Here is a 24,157-nt window from a genome sequence, read left to right on the forward strand (position 1 = left end):
ATGAGATCATAGGATGTGCATTATTCTTTTTCAAGCTCGTTCTTTCTAATCAAGAAAATTGAACTTTTTTTTTTTCGCTTGCTTGAGTCATGCCAGTATTTAAATGCTTTCATCATTATTTTAGTACATACCAAAATATAATATATTCTTGTATATTAAAATTATAAAAACTTGTCTGAATCAACTAACTTACTTGAAATTGCTTACAAAAAATTATAATTTTTTGATGACTCGACCAAATTCAAGTCAATCTAGAAGTATGGCTCATATTCTAACCAGACACATGTAATCATGTAGAATCAATTAACTCATCAACAGGTTTATAGAGAAAAGTGGAGATTTAGCTACAATTATCCTGGTCTAATTAAAAAAAAAAGGCAAAATTGCAGGCCACCTAAACTAATTCTTAATTACACAATTCTCGTGAATATATCATTAGCTAAGTGGTGTCACCTCCCTGCTTCCAAAATTAAGGGTTCGAGTTTTATGTTATCCTCAAGAATTTCCATCTTGCTCAGATTCCTCAGATGAATTGTTGGGTCAGAAATTACCATCTCGTCCACATACCTCTTCTTTCTCTCACTTTTTCCTCCACTTCTTTCTTGTTCTTGTTCTTTTATTTATTTATTTATTTATTTATTTTTGTTTTTGGTGTGTGTGTGCGCGCGCGCGAAGAGGCACAATTTTGATGACGGTTGGCATTTGCCACGGGGGGAGGGGGTACAAGCAAACGCAAATGACCCAATGCAAGTCCCTAGGGAAACGATATAAAAAATGGTGCGAAAAGAAACGGGAAACGAATTGCCAGTCCCTCAAATCACTGGTGCGGGCTCCCATAATCTTCTGAGAGTACACGCCTTCGTCCACCCGAAGCAAAGATCAATAGAGTTCCCTCCCACCTCCTCCTCTCTCTCCCCTGCTTCTCTTCTCTCGATTTCGATTTCGATTTCGATTTCTAACGCGTCTCAAACCCCAAAGAAAGAAATCGAAGAAGAAGAACTAATTAAGAGGGTTTGGATTCCTCTTTTTCTTTCGAAACTTGGAGATCTTGTCTCGGGATGCGGACCTTGCATCTGGGATTGGTGATCGCTCTGGCTTCTGGCCTCGCGGCGATCCTCATTTACATCACCGGAGTCTCAAATTCCAGTGAGAGAGACTTATCGTCGATTCATCCCTCGATCTTTTTCGTTGCTATCCTTTGGATCAGAGTTCTAATTATCATTTTTTTTTTTATTTTTTGGTTTTTTTGTGGTGTTTTCACTCTCCAGATGGCGTCTCTGGGGTCTCTGAGGAGGACTTGAGCGCCTTGATGGCACTGCAGACTGGCTTCAAAAAGTGTGTTGTGAGTGTCCCCTGTTTACTCCCTTGATTTCTTCTTTCTTCCCTTAGCTCCTACTTTTTCCTCTTTAGTTTCTTTTTTTGGATTTGGTAGAGTGTGTCCATTCGCAGTTAGAATTTGATCTTTTGCATTCGAAGTTTATTGATGTCTCGTTAAGTTATAATATAAGCTGATATTTTGAGACTTTCAATGATAATTGTTTGTTATTTTAAGATTTTCTCAACCCAGATATGATTCAGTACATTCTTAGTATCTCATTAATTGCTGGGATCAGTGAAATTGTTGAGATAGTTTTTGATTAGAAAATCCTTTTTTTTGATTTGGTGAATTGTACTCATGTTGTGGAAGTGCAGAAGGCAAATGGACTAGGCTTGCAAGCTGTAGGTGGCAAGGATTACTGTCAAGTTACTCTACAATATCCAAGTGACACAGTGCCTAAGTGGGTGAGTTTATCTATCCTTAAACTTAATGGATTTTACTGATTGTTGATATCAATAAGTCTGGTGAGCTGACTTTTATGTGCTAAATATGATGATGGAGCTGTCCTTAGAATCTGGTTTTCTGCCGCACAGCTTTCCTTTCTCATTCACCTAGCACCCGTCCAATTCATCTAGCGATGTGTTTCGTGAAAAAAAGTAAAGTCGAAGGACCATTTCGAAATGCAAAATTCAATAATGCCATCTTATGCAAGATATTTCTGTAGTTTAATTTAAAACAATGTTTTTTTATCTGAATACAATGGTGCTCTTCCTGCATTATAAACTAGCCAGCGGATGGATGCTCCTCTATTTGTTCAATAAGCTGGGTGCTTTTGGTACTTTGGCTGAAATTGCAGGAGCCAATGTAATACCTTTGGAATTTGTTGAAGTTTCAGTCAAAACTCTGAAACCAAAATGTTTCTGTCCAGCTGATTTAATATTTGAGCAGTTTTTGGATTTTCTCCAAAACAATTGTACATATGGTCAAGTTTTTTCTTTTTTTTGTTGGTTATTTCTTCATTTTTGGTTGCATTTTGGGAAGCATTTTCTCTTGATTTAACTTACAGGTTGCAAATTTGAAAAAAAATATGAAGCATTGTGAGGCTGAGTTATAAAATGAATTTTGAGGAAATGCACATTTTGTTTAACAAAGGTCTGGCTATTTAGAGATAATATCATGTAGATACTTAACTTATCACACGTTATATTGTCACATGTTATATTGCTATCGAGTAGGAAAATGATACATGGTTTGCCATGCCGCCCTATACCGTCCGATATGGGCCATACAGGACTGTATCAGTATTCGGTATGCTGTCTCATACTATACCGGTACTCAGTACGCTGTTTTATATCGTACTGAACCACGTACGGACACTATAATAGGATGATAATAGTATGGGATTCAGTATTGAGACGACGAATCTTGAAATGATATAGTGCACTTACACTTATACATTCAGATATAAATACGCTAAGTTGCACAAAAAATAGTTTTTTCATCATGCTAGAAAAGGATTTTCCAAGGTGAAGAGGGGTCTGTGGCGCACCTAATCGTTATGTCATAATAAATCCGAACATTTACCTCGGATCGACTTCAATATCACAATTGCTCTAGTGAATAACTAAATAAAATAAAATAGACAGATGGGGGATGGGAAAGAAAAGGACTTTTACAAATAAAATATCTATCTTTCAGCGGTTCACTAAAAACTTGATTGTTGGCAGGTTTCTTTGTATATGTTGTTTGGAAAGAGGACTTAATGTTGATAAGTTACATTTAACAAATAGCGTTTAACTGCTGTAGTGCCAGACCATTAAAATGATATATCCAGTGGTTATAATATTAAAATATACTTTCCAAATGGTTTTTAATTAATCTTCTCAAGTTATTTCATTGTCTTTCTTTTTTTATGTATTTCATCTGGTTTTTCCTAGTTGATTTTCTTGTAGTTTCTTATAAAACATGAACTGGATCTGTCTGACTGAGTCAAAATCAGCAAAACTGCTGAAACCACAAAATCCAAAACTCATTTCGTCAAAACAAAGCAAAACTGCATTAAAGTTTTTGAACCTGATTTTGTAATTGATTACTATTGTAATTTTTGTTAACTTGACAGAGGGATCCCAAGAATGGTGAACTTGAGGGTTTATCATTTGATTTAAATCTCTGTGATGCATTGGCCACATGGGAGCAGGTGAGTCTGCTAACTCTGTATCTTTCTGGTTCATTAAATATATAGAAGCACTGGCTGAGCACGCACAGTTCATTACTTAATTCAAACTCCTGTGAGCAAGATGTGTACTATATGACAACATTGTGGTTAGACAGTGGACATTCTGGACAGATTTTGGATGTTTTAGGGTCATGTAGTTTCATTTATAATGGTTTGTCTTTTGCTACCATTATTTGATCAAATGCTTGAGATCATAATATTTATGAGTCTAAAGACCTATGGTCAGCCCACTCACTATTTTAGCTCTGAATTCAGATAACTACATAGAATTTTATTTTCCAGGTTCGCAATAGTTCAACAATACTTACAAAGGAGTACATTGATGCTTTGCCTTATGGGTGGGAGGAATATGCATGGCGCAGAATCAATAAGGGAACACTTCTGTGAGTATACATTAATTAGGATAAGCAAAATAAATAATTTAGCTGGAAAAGCAATGGTTAAGCATCCTGCAATTACCTTGGGAGAATGCTATAGTGAATCTGATACACCGAATATAGGAGATGCTTAGAGATAAGGACATTTGCTTCTATGTTATTCTTTTGCTGATTTAGCAAGCCTAACATTATTCTTATTGTTTTTTTTGGTGCTCCAGCAATAGATGCGAGAATAAGACACTGTGCATGGAAAAACTTTCACTGGTACTTCCTGATACACCACCTTTTGTGCCACGGCAGTATAGCCGATGTGCTGTTATTGGTAATTCTGGTGATCTTCTGAAAACAAATTTTGGAGAAGAGATTGATGGTTATGATGCTGTTTTCAGAGAAAATGGCGCACCTATACAGGTCTAGTGAATACCATTTAAGCATGTTTTCTCTTCTTATTTTCTTTAGTAACACTTTTTTCTTGCTGATATAACAGAATTACACTAAATATGTTGGTAAGAAAAGTACGTTTCGCCTTCTTAATAGAGGATCTGCAAAGGCATTGGACAAAGTTGCAGAATTAGATGGTATGAGAACTACTCTATTCTCTTTTTAGGTTCTCCTTTCTGTGCCAAAATCTTGCTAAGTATTTGCATTGTACAGAAACTAAGAAGGAGGTGCTCATTATCAAAACCACCATCCATGATATCATGAGCAAGATGATTCGGGTATCTGTGTTTTCTTGCAGACTATTTTGATGCAAAATTTATGGCACATCTTGTCATGCAAGATATGTTCAAAACACAAATTTTTCCTGGTGCTTGGTCGATGTTTTGCATATTGCAAATATCTCTACATGTACCAGATCACTTGAAATTTCATTTTGGCTTCTTTGTAGGAAGTCCCAATTCGCAACCCGGTCTATCTCTTGTTAGGCACGTCCTTTGGCTCTTCTGCTAAAGGAACAGGACCGAAGACTCTTGAACTTGCCCTTTCCATTTGCGATACTGTCGATATATATGGATTCACGGTGGACCCAGGCTACAAAGAATGGTTTGCAGCAATATGAAGCCTTCAACTTCACCTAAAGTAAAAGGATTGTGGTACCATTTTTTTATTTGACCTATGTTTGTTTTTGTTTTCTTGTTAGGACAAGGTACTTTTCAGAGTCTAGACAAGGCCATACTCCGCTCCATGGCAGGGCATATTTTCAGATGATGGAATGTTTAGGAGTACGTTCTATAATTTCTTCTTTTTTCAAACCTGCCACCTTACAAAAATTTTTTGATCAAATAATTGTCTGATACCACTGTTCCCTTTCTCGTATATAGCTTATCAAGATCCATTCACCAATGCGGGCAGATTTTAATAGGATCGTGGAGTGGTTACCAAATAAAAGCATACTTTATGCTGCCAGAGTTGCATCTGAAAAACTGTTGAGGTAAGTAATTATGCCCGGTTCCTTTTCTGTCAAACTACCTTCAAGCACTTGCAAATCAGAGAAAATGAATATTTTAGCTAGCATAATTTGAACTATTTTTAATCCTGCTATAATGAAAGTCCTTTACTCACTGAAACAAAAAGCACTTCCATTAAGTTTCATGCTTATCATCAATATTTGATTTGGCAAAATTAGTATGAGGATATTCCATATCCTAAGTGATGTGCAAATTACGGCCATTTGACCTTACTGAACAGATGGATCTATAAATCCTATAGTAGTTAGTTGCTTTCTGATCCTAATTGAACTTCGTTCCTGTGAGATGCTTGTTCCATTTCCGAGCCTTGAACTACTTCTCATTAATCATTTTATTTACTGATATATGGTGATCTAGAAGTGGCATCCATCATTTTTGATTAAGCATATCAAGCTTCCTTTTGTAATTTTTGTGCATAAGAGTAAGACCACCCTTATCTGATTCTTCACTTGTGTTTGACAGTATATTATTCTGATTCCGCTCATTGTATAGTATAGCTAATCAATCTTTCTAATGTTTTGCGGCTCATAGCATTAATATATCCATAATTTTTTTTCCATGTGACACAAAGGTGCCTTTATGCATCCTTTTAGTTTTTCTCCCTTTCTATGTAGTATTTTGTTCAGTATTCCATTATTGGTACAACTTAAATTTTAGTTAGTCGACATACATGATATGTGCTTGTGTATTATTACCAGTTCTTTTGATGGGGTTATATGCAAAAAGCAAGTGCAGAGTGAGGAGAGTTAAATCCTCCATGCCAAAGTCAATTACCAAAGAAGAAAACTGAAAAAGCAGCTCTATGCACTTTTGGACATTCAGTGGAACATGTGGGTATCATGGGTCGGTTCCTTTACTTTCTTTTATTTGTAACATGGACTGTCTAGTCAGTACCCTTCCAAAATGGAATCAGGTGGCACAACTCTTTTTGCATTTTTTTTTCCCCTTGAATTCATTAAGAACTTGAAATAACAACTGTCTTGTGCATTTTCTTTGGAAGATTTCCATTGCAATAGCAGGATAAAAATAGCAGGCAACCTGAGATTGAGAATTTAAATATGTTGTTCCTCCATAATGGGAATCACTCAATATATGCTGATTATCTAGATGTTAATTAGAAATGGAATGACAGTTGATGAGTTCATGTATTTTGATGCATTTATTCTGACATATGCTTTTCATAAACCTATAGAAAGCATAGAAGTTCTTTTGTTGTTGTTCAATGATCAAAAATATCTGATTGCATTTATTTAATTGCTTTATTATTGTTTCTATCAGAAACATTGAAGTCTGATAAGGTGCAAAGTGCAATGACTTAACGATTAGTTTTTGAGTTCCCAGTTAAAGGCTTAGCCAGGGAGATTTAGGACCATATTTGTAGTATAGTTTATTTTAAGATATTCTGCTGATAGTTTTTAAGGATGCTTATGACAATAACATGTAGATGTGGCATTTTATCATTCATTTTGATGTGCTATGATATATGATCTGTGCTATGTCTAGGTTTGAGATTGACTGTTGGTTGCTAGAAGAGTTTATATATATAAGATGAGGATGGTGCAGAATGAAGGTTACAAGATGGATAAAATTTGTGCTATGAAGAAATGAATTATATATGTTTACATTGAAGTGTGCACTGAAAACTCATAGCATCGGAAATGATTGAATATGGAATAATGGCTTTGAGGAAATGGGATAGGACCTAACAAGTCAACAATGTTGTCTGGTTAATATTTATGAAGTAGAAACTGGCTTGAATGGTGACAAATGATCCGGGAATGCTAGCTATGATCTAGGTAGTAGCATTGGATTGAAACTGATACTATAATGATGGAGATAATTCATTAATCTTGCTTATATTATTAATTAGAGACATCGTCAAAGGATGATGGATATGCTTTGCTTCTTACCCAATTTAGGTTTGGCAATGTCAAGATAAGTGCTTTGTGTAGGAAAAATAGGTTTGCCCTGGTGCATCAGGGACAAAATGAAAGGGCACTAAATCATCCTTTGAGAAATTAGGATGCTGGAATATTTTGAAGAACATATGGATCCATATCTACCAAAGGTTTAACTTTTCTGGACCTTATTCTTGAAAACGACAAGTGTGAATAGCTTGACTTTCAAAAAATACTGCCAACTGGCTATGCAGAGGCTAGTTGCCACTTCTTTCCTCAGCCCTAGCACGGGGACAGGTCCCAAGCACAACACGGGATGGTGGCATTCCCACCACTATGCTTAAAATAGAAAATTCTAAGGAGTTACCAAGATAATATTCATCTTAGCAAACATAATATGTGTTTTGGCGTGTCTGATGGCAAGTTTCATTTTCAAAGTGCCATTTAATGTGAATATCCAAGATTACCTTTTATCATGACAAGAGCAGTGAAGAACAGACCTGACCATCTGGATTGAGCATAGGTGATTAAAAGCTAGTCAACAGGTTGCTCCTGGGGAATGGACTTCCAGAATTTCAAGAGGTGCAAGACACAAATCTAACAAAACTGAGGGCTCTGTTAACCGAATTGAAACTTGAAATATTTTTGGCGCTAATATTTAGTCTAAATTGCTGTTTAAGAGTGGATTTCATCAACCAGATATAATGCGCATGATCCACTGCAAGGAGATAATAATTAATGAAGGGTAATATAAGTAGGCATTTATGTAAATACACATGTCATAAGTAGTGGAAGACAGTTTTTAGTTTTTTTTTTTTTTTGATTTAAAAATATACATGATGCGAAACAAGGACATATGCATCATAGCAAAAAATCAAAAACTTGTGTTGGATTGTTCAAGTTGCTGGGAGATATTGGGAAGCGGATGCAGATTCAAAAACATGATTCTGGAACAGGTCAAGAAAACCTGGGGGAGAATGTCGGTAATAACGTCCCTTAAGCATCACTTGTCCTTTTCATGTTCAGTGCTTTTGGCCCTTCAACAGGATATGGTAAGCTGGCTTGCAGTTTCTATTTTCTTGTTTACAGTAAGTGTAAGAATACAGTAAAAGTTCCAACATGTGTTTCTTGCTCCACTCTTTTCTTGCATCAACTAATTCTGTGGTTGACAATTTAATCTATTTTTTCACAATTTAATCCATGTCTCTGCACTGCTACTTCTCAGCCCCCTTTTTTTTTTTTAAGCTTGAGTTGGCTGTTATAACCTTCATCTTGCGAATTCACTGTCATTTTATAATATCTAAAGTGCAAGGAATTTCTTATTCTCATCTCATACTGCTATTATGTTGTTAAATTAAGCAAATCATGGTCTGCTAATAACTACTTGTTAGATCTGTTATCATATACCTTTTTTATTGGCTAGTCTTAATATTTGGGCAACTAATTAGCTTCGAATCAGTAAAATTTTGCTTCTTAGATATATATCTTAAGCTCTACTGCATGCAGGCAGAGCCACCTTTTGTATTGGGGGTTCAATTGAACCCCTAAATTTTGGTGCAATACCCATTATACCCTTAGGGGTATGTAAATATTTTTCAGAAAATTTTGTATATATATATTTTTGAACCCCTATAGAACAAAAAATCTTAGCTTAGTGGTTTGAATCCCCACCCTCCATCCCCAATGTCTTAGGTTCGAATTCTTTCATTTACTTTTTTTCCTCTTTTCTTTCTCTCTCACTTTTAATTAATATAATATTATTAAGTTTATTTTTATTTATTTATTTATTTATTTTAATTTATATTGAATCCTCAAGGTGAAAATCCTGGCTACGTCACTGACTGCATGTTTTGTTTTTCCTTTTTCCCCCCTTATAGGAGGGCTGGAGCTGGAATGGCAGACCCATGGAGTGCATGCTCTATGATAAAGAAGCGTGACAAGGGAAAGATTCCATACAAATCTGGCCTCAGAGAGGCTGCTGTTAATCATCAAAAATATGTAAAAGGTGCAACAATGTATCCTCTAGAGCGAAACTTTGGAAATGGAATGCTATGTATGGTCCCTGACTGATGACCAGTGAGAATTGTGCATCTGCTGAGAGAAATCCTGCTTATCTGGTTGACAATTGATTAGTGTCATCTCCAAGCTGCCATGATCAGCCATGACGATCCCAGTTATATTCTAAATGCAAATTCTCAGTTATCCATTTTTTAACAGTGACGATCATGTAGGCAGGAGTTACAATGGTTTTGCAATTCAGATATTCGAGGATTCGAATGCTTCGAGCTTTCTGGTGAATTCTGTCTGGGAAACTCTTGAGATTGATGGAGAGGGTAGTGTCAGCACATGCCACTCCAATCTACATTTCTGAGTTGTTGATTTCAGTTTTTGTATATTTAGGTTTGATATTCAAATTTATTCTTGAGGTAATTTCAATTTTTGTAATTCAATTTCAATGATTTTGAGTCTGGAAATGAACATGCAGTGGTAATTAGTTTATTATTTTACAAAATCTTGTTGATGTTACACTATCGGGAGCCTCGTATCCAGCACGCCTGCAATGACAAGTGAGATGCAGCTATTTGGTTGGGGGGATCATTATTTATAATGCCTTTTTTTATCTCTGTATCCGCTTGTGCCTTGTTTGAATTTCAGATATTATGGCTATATTGTGTGGTAATTCCAAGCAATATGATGAGTATTTCTATGAAGTCATTGGTACCATCATTAAGTCATGTTAGCCTTGTTAAAGGTGTCCGGGGATATTCTGATCTTCTAAAGCTTTGTATGAGATATGCATGAAAGTATGATGCTAATGTTTGATCAGAGAAACCAATTGCTTTTTGAATAAAATGTACATGCCAATTCTATGGTTCTGGCGTTGATGTGGTTTTCTTTTTATTCCTTTTTGCCTTCAATTTGCTAGAAACTACGTGCATAAGTATTTTCAAAATCCAGATGCTCATTTATCTCCATTTGGTTCTAACATGTTTTTTGAGCCTCATGGTGGCTGTGACGGTAGATCTTTTGCTTTCTGCCAAGGCTCTGCAAAAGCCAAAAGTAAAATCGGCTATTGGAATAGTGGAGTTGTATTCGATATTGCATCTGTATGCCGGAAAAATAAAATGCAGTCTTCCACCTTTTTTTTTTTTTCTCCTCTCCATTTGGAAATATGGTAGCAGGAGGTTATTCTCCTCTTCGAAAATGTGCCTTGAGGCCGACACAGCGGTAGTTTAGTTGGAACAGGTCTTCATTTTTACGCAAGTGATCTAGGTTTGAACCATGAGTAAATGCTGGGGCTTGGGCATAGGTGTTGGAAGCTGCACTGATCCTCAAATATTTTAATAGTGATGGAATGACGTACTCATCCAATATAGATAATGTGGATACTGTCTATCGTGTTTATCAGTCGGATGATGTACGTGCTTGTAAGGTGGATGACGTATCCATCCGATAGACAATCTCTGTGGTTTCTACACAGTTCTTGCCTTTTGTGGGACTTGAGAATCCTATCGTCCGTCCAGTCTCGATCATACGGACGATAGTGGCCAATTGAGTCTTTCCACCGACATCTCATCATCTGCTGCCCTTTCTCGGTGTATCGCCCTTCGCCGCACGATAAGCGCGGCCTTTCGGTTTCTTAACTGCCTATCGTGCTCATCAGGCGCGCGACAGTCCCAGTGGTTTCTCCACATTTCTTGCCTTTTCCGGGACTTGAGAACCCTATCGTCCGTCCAGTCTCGATCATACGGACGATAGTGGCCAATTGAGTCTTTCTAATGACATCTCATCACCTGCTGCCCTTTCGCAGTGTATCGCCCGTCGCCGCACGATAAGCGCGGCCTTTCGGTTTCTTAACTCCCCCGTCGCTGATTGGGGGCGGAAGAGAGCCTGCTGCCACCGCGAATCCTCCATCTCCTGCTCTGCCTCTTCTTCCCTTCTGGATTTGATTTCTAATCTCTCTGCTTCTTCTAATTTTCTTCTTCCTTTCGAGTTCGTGAGGTTCTCAGATCGAGTAGGTGCGCCCCGCCGTAAGCAATTCTTGTCATCGTTCCGTAGTTCGACTACCGATCGGGTCGATTGGTTTGCGTTTGATGGGAGGAAGGGTTTTGGATTTATAGTTTCTAGGGTTTTTCAGCGTGCGCAGCGTTAAAACTGTAGGCCTCGCTTTCTTTATTTCTTTATCTTTTCTCTTTTTTTTTTTTTTTTTTTTTTTTTTTTTTGCACCTTGGAATCGGAGGTCGACTGTTTTTTGAGCTACGAACGGTTAGATTTTAGATTTTTGGAGGTGGGTGGTCGCACGTTTTCTTTACCTTTTTGGGTTCTAAGTTCCATCATTCTCTAGAAGAATTACTTGTTGCCTGGTGCTTTATGAATCTTGTGATTTCCAGGTTATTCTGAGGAATTATCGAGTGGGCTTTCCTCTAAAATAGTTATCTTTTTGATCGCTGGAGCTGAAAATCGCTTCAAATAGGGATAAAAACTGCTGGTTTTTTGGCTTTTGCGAATTCCTTTGGTCAAAAATTGTCCCAATGTTCTATTGACCATTTTCTCGGAAGCTTTGAGAGTTTTGGGCAAAAGACATGTATCTTATTCAATGAAGATGACAGAGCAATTCCACTTAAGTCTCTTGTCTTACTCGCCACCCATATGGGCCACACTGATTGCTGGTCTCTTTGTAGTCATCTCCCTGACGTTGTCCATGCTTCTACTATTCAATCATCTTTCGGCGTATAAGAATCCTGAGGTTCCACTTTGTCTCCCTGCTTCCGGACATCTTCTTTTGTGCGGTGCTTGAAAAAAATTATCTTTTGTTTGACGGTTGCTTTTACTTATGACTTACAGGAGCAGAAGTTTCTGATTGGTGTCATCCTAATGGTCCCTTGCTTTGCTGTTGAGTCGGTAAGATATCTATCACTCAGATATATTTGGTTTTTCACGTGAATATGTAAAAAGGCCTGACTTTTTTATGGAAGAACGTGGTTTCTTTGTCAGATGACTATAGTGTCCCCACCATGTTGCTTTGATGATTATAATGTATGCTAGATGTGATGATATAAGAACATTTAGGGTTTTTTTGACTTGTGAGAGTGCAATCTCTTTATCTTCTATTTTATGAATGCAAAATGTTAAAGCACCTTTTACAAACTAATAAATGGCTTTTATGCAATGCCCATGAATCCCTGTTTATAGAAGTACTCTGAAGAATCAGTGGATATATAGAATTGTAAACTTTACCACCTGAACATGGATTCATTGAACTTATATCCGAGTGCAAGAAGTTTTAGAATTGGGCTAAAAAAAAATTTCTGAAATGGAAGGTCCAAGAGTCGGGTCTTCTTTCCAGAATGGTATGGTACCTTAGGTCAAAGATTTTGGCTAGTAAAGTTGGTCTTTGTTAAGCAATGTGATAGCCATACTTTCCTTCTTTCTTTCATTCATGCGACTTGATTAATTTAAAATTAACAAATAAATGGTGATAGTTGATAATTGCTTCAACATAGCCCCAAAATCAAAAATAAGATGATGATTGATCAACCAAATTATGCAGATACAACTATTTCCAATCAAAACTTTATGAGAGTTCTTGTAGTTGAAATAAGTTATGCATACAGAACCAAAACTGTGGCAAGTTCTCTTGGATGCTGTTAAATCTTTAGTGTAACTCCGGGTGCTATATCATCTAGTTCATATACTGAAGTGTTGTAACTGGCACTAAAGAGTAAAGACCAGTAGTTTGTCAAGTCATGTTGGGTATGGTGGATAATTGTTGGTACTCCATCAGCATCAACTGCTAATGGAGCTAGTTGGTGGTGGATGCTTTTCTATAATTAATTAAATATCTTCTTGGATGATGTATATGCAAACCTTGTATTTTTTGCCCTTAAAATGCCAGATCCCAATATGGATTTTGCAGATGGAAGTTTCATGGAAGAGAAGTTCTGTCCAGATGTTAATACTATTAGGTGTACTCCTCTGTTTGTATATGCAATCTGCACCAATGCCATGCAATATCACCATTGGCGAAATCATATCGCCACAACAATCTACAGCATCGGCTAATACACTAATACACAGGGCATTACATGTTATCTCCCTTAATCTCGTCTATTGTTTTTGTACTTCTAAGGCAAGAGTGTATGATAATATTTTTCAGTATGGTATGCTAAGTCTACAAGGATATTTAGTAAATTGAGAAAGTCTTGCAAGTGAGACCTTAGTCGATGTCATATATGGTGACCTGTTGATTGTGCCATTTTGTCATGAATACAATGTGAGTAGGAAATTTGAGTATGTTATATTTTTTATATTAGCCACAATTAAGATCTTGCTGGGACCACCTGAAACAAATCCAGTGGTTTTGGAGGCCAGCCATTATATGGTTCAGAACTTCAGATTAAACGGTGCCTTCACCTACATGCGTTTTGTAGGATTTGTAATAGAAAAGGCCAGAGAGGACTTGCATCCACTGAAAAAATTTTAAGATTTTTTATATGTGCACCATCTTCCTCTTTAGCTTACTTTCATTAACGTAAGACCACAAACAAGGCTTTACATCAGGTTGTAAAAGACAAATAGCATGTTCCAATAGAATACTGCCTTTTATAGACTCGTAAAAGTGTTGGTGACAGCATAATTCCTTACCAAGGTTGCACCAATATCATATATTATCTCTTCATTTAGTTCAAACCTGTTGCCCTTCAACGGAAATTTTTTTGATTGCTTAAAGTAACAGACAACATGCAACTATAACTAAGTTTAATGTCCAATTTTCTCAGGCTGAAGTAATCTAAGAGCTTAAATCAGCCATATGACCTTAGCAGAATAAATATTAGAAATGAGATTGTATTTGCTTTCAAAATTAGCAGTGATTTTTTTGTTGTTGGAAAAGAGGGATTTTAGCATGAATCACTCAAAGGATGCAAAGACGATCTTTCCAAAAGATTGTGATTAGTTGAGACCCTCATGCAGGTAAAAGTGGTTGGTGCACCAAATGGCCAAAACAGGGTAACTTATATCTGTTTCATGTACCAATGTATAGGATCTGACTTCTACCAGCCATTTTCAAAGTTGTATAAGAAGTATATTGCCAGTTATACTAAATGTATATCCAATGTACCATTAGTCAAATTTGTACATACAGAAGCTTATGCTTCCCAATCTCTTCTATGTGATCTTAAATCATAAGCTTGGCAATTTGCAAAGACCTATTAAGTTAATTACATTTTTATTTATCTTTCTAATCCTTGTTGGATAAAGTCATACAACTGACAAAATATGTGTTTAAGCTCTTTGGATTTTTGATAATATGTGTTTAAGCACCATGCACATATTTGTAGTCTTTTCATCAATTGTGCAATAAAGATTTTCCACATATCGGTTTAGATGGGTTTGGGATCCCCAATTTGTCATTTTTTATTATATCAAAAGCATAGTTTCTTTTCATTGTGAGTGCTGCTTTATGACTTCTAATGCACTCACTACTAGATTTGACATCTGGAACTAAAAATAGTGGATTTTTTTTCCTTTTTTGTATGTTGCTGACAGTTTGACAGTTGTCTTCTTGCTTTGCTATCATTCAAGAAAACTTTTGTTACAAGTTTTCGTCAAAAAGAACTTTTGAGAAAAATTTTCTGTTCTTTTTACAAGTCTATCAACTGTATTGGTGGCTCTAATAACCCATTGAATGTCCATCATAGAAATATTTGAGTTATTTTAGTTGCCAGGCGTTGCATATAAAAGATTTGCTGAACCTATTTTTGTTTTTAATGCAGTATGTATCATTGGTGAATCCATCAATTAGTGTTGATTGTGAGATCCTGCGTGATTGTTATGAGGCCTTTGCCATGTATTGCTTCGGAAGATATCTAGTTGCTTGCCTGGGTAGGCCTCTCTTATGGGAGCTCTGATGATATAACCTTTATCTACATTTCTCTGTTTTTTTTGGTATGCATAAGATGCATTCATGTTAAGCATTCATTATGTGTTTACATTTTGCCAGTTGGTACACCCATTAATTTAGTTGGAGCATTTGATCTTTGATGTTTATCTTTATCCAAAATTTCGTTTTTTCATTGTCTACGTAAGACACATTCATGTTAAGCATGCCTCGTTTTTTAACATCTTGCCAATTGGTATACACAGTTATTTTTTTGCAGCCCAAATGCTCTATATGATCCAGGAAAACCTAAGTTGGATGAAGGTGCATTTATACCTGATGATGTTATTTAGAGTTGCATGAATGCTGTGTTTCTGCAGAAATTCACAAGAAATTGATGTTCTATTGGAGCATAAACTAGTAAATGGGCAAGAAAAGTTGATAGTTCAACAGATGCCTTAAATATAAAATTCATATATCTTTGTATGGTGGCTATGGCCATTTCATGTCAACTTGCAAATATCCTGGGTCAACAAATTCTTAGTTCTGGCAGTTCTTCTGCCGTCTATATATAAAAAGGACTACTTGGTTGGTTTCCATTAGTTTGAAGTTGACATTGTAGATCTTAGTTGTCACACAAGTGACATGTACTTTCACATGATGAAATTACCCCATCTTGTATAGTCAAGTTCCTAAGTGTTGTTTTTGCTGGTATATTGTAATTTGTTGCTATACTATATGTGCCTTTTCATCATGCTTACGGGCTCTTGATTATGACTTTGGATTGGAATCCTGCACTTAGGTGGGGAAGAGAGAACAATTGAGTTTTTGGAGAGGCAGGGTGGTTCGTGTTCTTCCGCGCCCCTACTTCAATATGCTTCTGAAAAGGGAGTTATAAAGCATCCTTTTCCAATGAATTATATTCTAAATTCATGGAAACTTGGTGAATGGTTTTATCAGCTTATTAAGATTGGAATTGTTCAATATGTATGTTATCCATTTGTATATGAAGAGTTCTCTACTTTTTTATATGAAGGCAAAATAAGATAATGCAGTCTTTCCTTTTCTGAACAGATGATAATAAAGACAGTCTCTGCCATTTTAGCAGTAGTTCTTGAAGCTTTCAATGTATATTGTGAAGGAGAGTTCAAATTGAGCTGCGGGTAAGATGATATGAAATTAACAAGATGGAACACGGATGGCATATTGGATTTATTGTTTATTTTTGCCAGCTGAATGAAATGAGACTCTTATTGCCGAAACCAATAGTTGGAATCTGGCTTTTGTCTTATGGTTATTGTTAATGATCTACCTACAGAATTTTCCACTCTAACTTGATTTTGATTTCATTTGCTTACTAGATCTACATCTTATAGCTAAAAGGTGCCATGATGCATTCTGTTCTTATCTTTTTCAAGCTTCCATTATTTGATGCAATTTAGTTTATCTATATCTTTAACAACATCAGATAGGATCATGAAATTCCGTACTGGCCGAATCGGCTGATACATCCTATACTGAGTCGGATTAGCGGGGAATCAGAATGGTTTGGTCGAGGAAAATGGTACATCAGAGGAGGGGAGGAAAACATGGCACGATACCGTTGGAGACTAGCGGTGGCCCGTTGAGGCCGTCGGAGGGCCACAGAGGCCTCCGTGGCTCGACGTTGCTTGATAGAGCACTTAATCGAGTGAGAAAGAGAGAGAGAAAGAGGGGGAGAGACATATCGGAGGGAGGCATAACCAGTGCAAGGGCTGTCGGAGCTTGTTGGGTGGCCATCATGGCCACCAAGTGATGAAAACCCTATGGGTGGAGCCACGGAACAGGGGCTACCGCCCCTATTCATGTGTCGACTTTTTCTTTAAAAAACGAAGATGAACAGTGAAGCCGGCAAAGCCATTGCCGGCTTCACTATTTGATATTTTTTTAAAAAAATTAAAAAATAGTGAAGGCGACAATAGATTTACTGACTTCACTCAATGGGTTTGCTGGCTTCACTGTAATCAGGATTAAAAAAAAAATCCATGAAATAGGGGAGATTGCCGGCTTCACTATAATGGGATCGCCCCTGTTTCACACATGCAGCACCAAAGGCTGCGATTGCACCGTCTGGAGGCCCTCCGACAGGCTCTCCGGTGGTTTTTTCTCTCTTTTTCTCTCCATCCCCCCCTCTTTTTCTCTCGACTGAGTGGCGAATGAAGTGGAGGCCTTCACGGCTCGCCGAGCGTGCCAGCAACCCGCTTGTGGCCGTCGTCGGAGTCTCCTCCAGCCACTGCCTCTCCACGTCTCCCTCTCCTTCCCTCCCCCTCCCCTTTTTTGCTCTTTTCCTCCTTCTAGTTCACCTCTTCTCCTCTGTGTCGATTCGCATCAATCCGGTCTGGTATGGTACGGATCCGTTCTGCCAGCCGGCACGGCTCTGGTATCGAGTCCGTGAATCTTGGATAGGATTATATGTAATTATTTTGATATTATCAGCTTGCAGAAGATTAGAACATGTTTAGACGTATTACTGTTGTGGTTAGCATAAGTATGAATATATCACGCATCAGTTACTAATTTAGTAAAAAGAGTTAAAATGTTTCTGGTATGGATCAGTTCATATCTGATTGGCTTTATTCTAATTTTGTTAATAATGGTGCTTCATGCTGGTGAAAATGGTTTTGAGGCCTTGAAACCTTAGTGTGATGTCATCTTTTTAGTATGGTTAGTATGGTAAAGCATATAGATTTATTGGTGTAAAACTGCTGGCAGTATATCTGTCATTACCATTACAAGCTAGGCATCTTGTCTTTAAACGGGAGGTTCAGAACTTGTATCATTGTAGAGGGTGCTCAAAACATGAAATATTACACTGTAACAATATAAAACCCTGATCTCCTATGAAATCTGTAACTTAAAGCCAGCTTGAAGCCTATAATTGTTTGGTTTAACCTTGCATGCCAAGTTATTGGTAAACATAATATCTGGAAAAATCTGGCAACAAGAGAGGGAGGGAGAGATTCTAATTTCCACATTTGAGAGTTAAATGGTTAGAACTATATGGATGACAACAAAAAATGATATCCATATTCAAGTAGTCATATTAACTCAAGTAGTGTAATGCCTGTACCTAGCCTTTATCCAAAAATTATCCCCAGTGATTAACCAAACAGAATTTCTTAGCCCTACCATGAGCCTACTTCTTAGGTAGTCCATGAAGCCTAAACCACTACGGCAATCCACTGGGATCACTCCAGCCAGTCCAGTCACACATATATGATCTATCCCACAAATCACATACTTTGCAAATGAATCCCTAAAATTGGACTTTATCCAACCACAAAAGCATGGTAAATGCATGTGATAATGTTTCTGAGTACTTCTATTGATGTGAAAAAAAGCCTCATTATATTCAAAGAACTTATTTGGTAGATGTTTATGAAGAAAGACAAATTTCTAACGCACAGCAATCTGCAGTTGGGTTCTATAGAATTGAAAGGGGCCCCACCGCACTACGAATATCTTGTAATGTGAGGGATGTCCCAAGGTTCGGAAGGGATTGGATTTTTCTGCACTTGAGTTTTTTCTGGTACTTATTATTCGCTCTTAAGTTGAGGTTCTGTGAATGCACTCAGTTATCTGAGATTCACTCTTAAGTTGAGGTTCTGTTTATGGATGAAATTATTATGTGATTCATGTTGGTGGTGCATTACTGCATTTCTAAGTTGTTAGGTTCATTTTGAGTGGATCATATAAATTTTAAGTCGAGTCCGGATAATTCAAAAGGTGTTGGCTGGTTTCATGTACTGCACAATATATCAAGGTAAAAATGGATTGTATTAGTTTGTGATTAGGAGTCATTTTATTAGCTGGAAAAGCATGGTGCTGTTTTGCAAGGAGCCTTCTATCTCCAAAAATATATGTACCTATTTGTTGATCCTTATTGCAAAAATCAGGAGAATTGAAAAAGATGATTCTCCAAACTTAGTAGGTGATGCATTGGTAATGATAAAGATATATTTCTCCTTAAAAAGGATATGAATTCTGTGATCTGATACTGCAAAAAGGATGAATCTCCTTCACATAAAGGGTGTTATAAACTTACCATGTAGAGGTTGCAAGGAAAATGATGGAACTCCCTTATTTTTTCTTTGCAACAATGGTTATGATGTTTTCGCTATTTGATAATAAAACCCTAACCAGAAAAGAAGTTTAACCAATATGATTCATCCTGTCCATTTGTTCTTACATAAGACACTACCTTTTTACTTAAATGGTTCTTCCTCTTCCAGAGAATTAATTAGTAAACTCTTGATTATTGTATGCAAATAAGTGTCAGTTCACTACAGTTTTTCTATTTATCTTTGAATTTGTGTCAAAATTTAATAATGCTTGAGGAGAATAAGAACCAAAATTATGTGAATATTGTTACTTTGTTGGCCATCTGGGAACCAGATTTTGTGCTTATTTTTCATGGCCAAGCATGTTTCGTAGTGACTTTAAGATCAGATATGTCACTATCATCAAACTAATATATTGGTTCAAACCCTCAGTTGTGGTGATCCTTTACCTTCACTATGTTCTGAACTTCTGATGGTTGTAGTTTAAAATCAATCTACCCTACTTTCTGCAGTTTATAAGACCTCAAACACCAAAATGCAAAGCATGGGCAATTGTACAACCTTTGAAAATATTATACTAATTTCCAAATGTTGATTTGTTGAGATAGATGATCACTGACCTTTTTATCATTCAATTGCATGCAAACACTAATTGCTTATTGTTTATGCAGTATTGAATTGATCGACTTGTGATTGCATTGTGCTAATATTTTTCAACTTTTAAGATGTATTGATCTATCCTATGTATATCTGAAATTTTTAGGTGTGTATCATTGTACCAGGTTATTTTGATCGATACAGAGATACTAGCTTGCTTTATGCAGCCATTGCACCGCATACAAGCATTCCATTTTTGGGCATGCCATTTTAATATATTATTAATTTATATTTGCACTGGATTTTTCTCTGGTAACTTGTTAATTCATTCATTTGAGATTGTAATTGCCAATGTCAGCACTTAGGAGTTTTTGTTTTGATATATGAAATTTTGTGTACCTATTGCAGTTAGAGTTCTCAGTTTCTATGATAAATTTTTGATAGAGCAGATGATGACAATTTGTATTCTGTATTTGTTTCATGTGAGGACTCCAGTATTCTTGATGAGACATGACCAGATGTTCTTTTTTTAATAAATTTTGCAGGTACCCTTACATGGCTGTGGTTCTTAATTTCAGCCAATCATGGGCATTGTATTGTTTAATTCAATTCTACGCTGCAACAAAGGATGAACTGGCTCATATAAAACCATTAGCCAAATTTTTGGTATTCAAGTCCATTGTTTTTTTGACTTGGTGGCAAGGTGTGGCAATTGCACTTCTTTATAGCTGGGGCTTGCTCAAAAGCCCTATTGCTCAGGGATTACAATTAAAGTCAAGCATTCAGGACTTCATTATTTGTATAGAGGTACTTAATATTTTGTTTTTCCTTAGTGTGAAATTCAGATATAACCTATTAGATAGGAACTGCTACCACAAACAATTGTATTTTTGTAATTTCCGTTACCCAGCTGCTGTGTCAGAGTATTATAAAGCATTATGCATACTTGGCTATGCTCCTGCTATGTTGGTAGGAGACAATTTTGTTTAAGCAGATATCCTTTTCTTACATGTTAGGATGGCGAACAATTGTTTATCTAGTATATAGTGCAATCTGGAATGTGTGCAGTGGAAAAATAATGGTTGTGTATAAGGACCAACTATTACTAAGTCATTTGTATATGACATTGATTAATCTTATTTATCTGACTCGTCCTATATTGAGGAGTCAGATGTCTTATCTAAAACGTGCACTAATGCTTTCATGTTTCCATAACCAAGTTCCTTGAAATGTTGTCTATGATTAGTTCATGAAAAATTTCTAAGATCCTGATGCTAGCTGAAGGTCTTAACAGTCACGTATTTCTTCCAGCGCAGATGGGTGTTGCCTCTATTGTTCATCTCTATGTTTTCCCTTCTAAGCCATATGAACTAATGGGTGAACGCTTTCCGGGAAGCATCTCAGTTCTTGGAGACTATGCATCTTTGGATTGCCCTTTGGACCCTGATGAGGTTTGGGACAGTGAACGGCCTACAAAGCTTAGACTTCCTCAGCCTGATGTTGATATCAAAAGTGGAACAGGTATCAAAGAAAGCATGCGAGATGTTGTCATTGGAGGAGGAGAATATGTAAGATCTCTATCACACATAAAAATTTTTATCAAATTTTACTAGTTCTTAATAAGGTTTCCTGAAGCGCGTTTCAATTGGCATACGACCCAATAGTTTTGATAAAACCACCGACACAAATTCCTTATTCTCCTCCTATAGACTTTCTTGCTCCATTCTTGGGCTTTCTCAGCCCAAATCTTTATAATGTCTTGGACCTGTGCAGGACAAACGGACATGATGCATGGATCTGAGTACTAATACCGTATCTCCAGAAGAAATCTGTGGTCATGTCTTAAAAAACCTTGATAGAGATCATGGAATAAAGAATCCTTGATTTGGATTACAGATATTTTTGGTTTCAATAATAAATCTATATTTCAGATCAGTCAGGATGTTGGGTGTAGATACAGCATTATCTGATTTTGATGGCAGATGCTGATTTCTAGTTTGGCATTTTGACACCAGAAAATTGCTAAACATTCTTCATGGAGTTTTAGAAACATCGTGGATTCAAGAATGCGAACATGTTTTTCCCTTTTTCCTTATTTTTGTTGAAAAATAAAAATTTGATTTATATGGATTGCATTGTAGAATTCCTAAGCTATTTTTTTCCTCCTGCAGATTGTCAATGATTTGAAGTTCACAGTCACACATGCGGTGGAGCCCATGGAGAAGGGCCTAACAAAATTCAATGAGAAGCTTCACAAGATATCTCAAAACATAAAAAAGCATGAAAAGGAGAGAAAGAGAGTCAAAGACGATAGTTGTATCAGTTCGTCATCACCAACAAGGAGGGTAATTCGTGGAATAGATGATCCACTGTTGAATGGAAGTGTTAGTGATACTGGGGCTTTCAGAGGAAGAAGACACCGTAGGAAATCAGGTTATACCAGTGCAGAAAGTGGGGGAGAAAGTAGTGATCATAGTCATGGTGGTTATGAAATTCAGGGGCGTAGGTGGGTAACAAAGGATTGAAGCCATAGAAGTAAATCCACTCCTCACAGTAGACAAGATGCATGCTGGTCTGAGCATATGGAGCATCAACATCAGTGGTTGCAGAGAGAATCTAATCACATTCTCTATCACAAGCCTGCAAGTGAAGGTTCTTGGTCTTTTCTTTGCACCAGCATTAGGCAAATTTGTATATGCCTAGCAGGAAGATTGTATACATACCTAGCTTCATCGGAGCTCCCTGGGTGGAGCAAAAAGAAATGGCCGAAATGGCCGCAGCTCCATCAATGCTCTGGTGCAGATTGCATTCCAAGAGATCAATTTCTTTGGGAGGGTTCTATTGATCAAAAAATCCTCATGTAATGATGAGACCCAGCAAGCTTGTGCATCCAATTGACACTTGTTGCAAGGGTAATGGATGTTATAAAGCTTTAATGGATGTTGTAAAGCTTCAATTTCACCAGCAGTTACAAGTATTGGGCACCTGCTCTAATGGTTGTTGTAAAGCTTCAATTTCCACCAGCAGTTACAAGTATTGGGCGCCTGCTCTTTTGGGTTGTTTTAATGACATCCAGAATTATTTCCTAAAAATGTAGCACCATGAATATATTGAATTTGAATACGCTACCAGGTTGTTACTTACCATCAAGTGTCCTTCCCAATTAATACAGAACCCTTGTGTACCATGAAAATGGTAAGATTGACTACCCCAGTATGATCCAACAACTTGTCAGACATGAACAATATGTGTACACCTAACTTTCTTGAGCACGAGTTTCTTCCACACTGGCAAATCAGCCACTAGCTATTTTCAGTGGGTCACCGTAAGTCAGTTGCCTGTTTGAAAATTTGGAGACTACATCTGCCAGCTCCAGGATCAAATGAGTAGCAGAGCTGCAAACAAACAGAGCTGTAAATAAACAGCTAAGGCTCAGCCAGGTAACAGACTCCTTTGATCTTGTTCAGCTAGGAAATAAATTGAGATTCAAAATTTTTTGAGCTTCGGCTCGTAGTTGACCTGTGGTTGGACACCCTAGGTTTACAAAAGTGTTTAGAAGCTCAGTAAAAAACTGAGTTCAGACAACAAAAAGAAAAGCTTGAACATATGTTGTTAACTTTCTTCAAGTTTGACTGCCCTTTTCATTAAGACAAAAAGGAGAAAAAAAAAAAGCAAAGGCTGAGCAGCCTACAAGCCGGCCTGACTCCGCTTGTTCGCACATCCAAGGGTGCAAGGCTGGTTGATAGCTGATTAACAGTAGATCAAAAATGCATGAAATAGACTTTATGAAATGATTTAAAATTTTATCCCAAGGTTCACTGACTAGGGTAGTAGAGTGTTGAAATACCATCTCATGCAAGGTATAAAACAAAGTTCTCTAATAATATCATGTTGTCAGTAGAACAGCTCACCTCACCGTTAAAATGCATAGCGATTCTAGTTACTTAAAAACGGTACAGATAAAGCATTTCCTACACCACAAACTTTATTGATAACTTAGAAGCGTTAACCCAACCAATTGGTTCCACTAGATTGGAATATTCACAATTTTTTGCCTCATCAAGGACAGATTGACCAATTTGTTTTTTTTTCCTTTTATTTTTCTGACTAATAAATTCCGACATGTCTCCAAACGACCGGGAAACCTGTGTTTAAATTTGTTATTCATTCAAACACACCCAATTGGTAAAGTTGATGCAAATTTGGCGTGACATGATTTATTGGCTCCACACCACACAAAAAAAAAAACACTGCAACAAAACACTGCATCTGCGACTTTAGCA

The 24,157-nt window shown here is 36.9% G+C and overlaps 2 protein-coding genes across 5 annotated transcripts; both read left to right on the forward strand.

Moving 5' to 3' along the window:
• Positions 1–727: 727 nt before the first annotated feature.
• LOC105055206 (sialyltransferase-like protein 4) lies at positions 728–9,754 on the forward strand. The gene is made up of 12 exons (XM_010936962.4): positions 728–1,146; positions 1,269–1,342; positions 1,693–1,782; positions 3,438–3,515; positions 3,837–3,937; positions 4,150–4,342; positions 4,419–4,509; positions 4,586–4,650; positions 4,821–4,975; positions 5,073–5,154; positions 5,254–5,363; positions 9,176–9,754. Exons 1-12 carry the CDS (start codon positions 1,059–1,061, stop codon positions 9,366–9,368), a joined length of 1,320 nt encoding a protein of 439 aa, XP_010935264.1. The 5' UTR covers positions 728–1,058; the 3' UTR covers positions 9,369–9,754.
• Positions 9,755–10,975: 1,221 nt separating this feature from the next.
• LOC105055205 (protein LAZ1) lies at positions 10,976–23,017 on the forward strand. 4 transcript variants are annotated; one of them, XM_010936961.4, is made up of 9 exons: positions 10,985–11,586; positions 11,690–12,045; positions 12,144–12,200; positions 15,074–15,182; positions 15,980–16,164; positions 16,252–16,340; positions 20,420–20,681; positions 21,191–21,442; positions 22,046–23,017. In XM_010936961.4, the coding sequence occupies exons 2-9, from the start codon at positions 11,896–11,898 to the stop codon at positions 22,397–22,399; spliced, it is 1,458 nt and encodes a 485-aa protein (XP_010935263.1). In that variant the 5' UTR covers positions 10,985–11,586; positions 11,690–11,895; the 3' UTR covers positions 22,400–23,017. The 4 variants fall into 4 exon arrangements, 3 of the variants coding, with proteins under 3 accessions (XP_010935262.1, XP_010935263.1, XP_073102620.1); XM_073246519.1 differs by having other exon boundaries at positions 10,985–11,317; XR_002165867.3 differs by having other exon boundaries at positions 10,976–12,045; positions 21,186–21,442; positions 22,046–22,318.
• The last annotated feature ends 1,140 nt before the right edge of the window (positions 23,018–24,157 follow it).

Source organism: Elaeis guineensis, chromosome 12 (genome assembly GCF_000442705.2).
Source record: "Elaeis guineensis isolate ETL-2024a chromosome 12, EG11, whole genome shotgun sequence".
Taxonomy (NCBI): Eukaryota; Viridiplantae; Streptophyta; class Magnoliopsida; order Arecales; family Arecaceae; genus Elaeis; species Elaeis guineensis.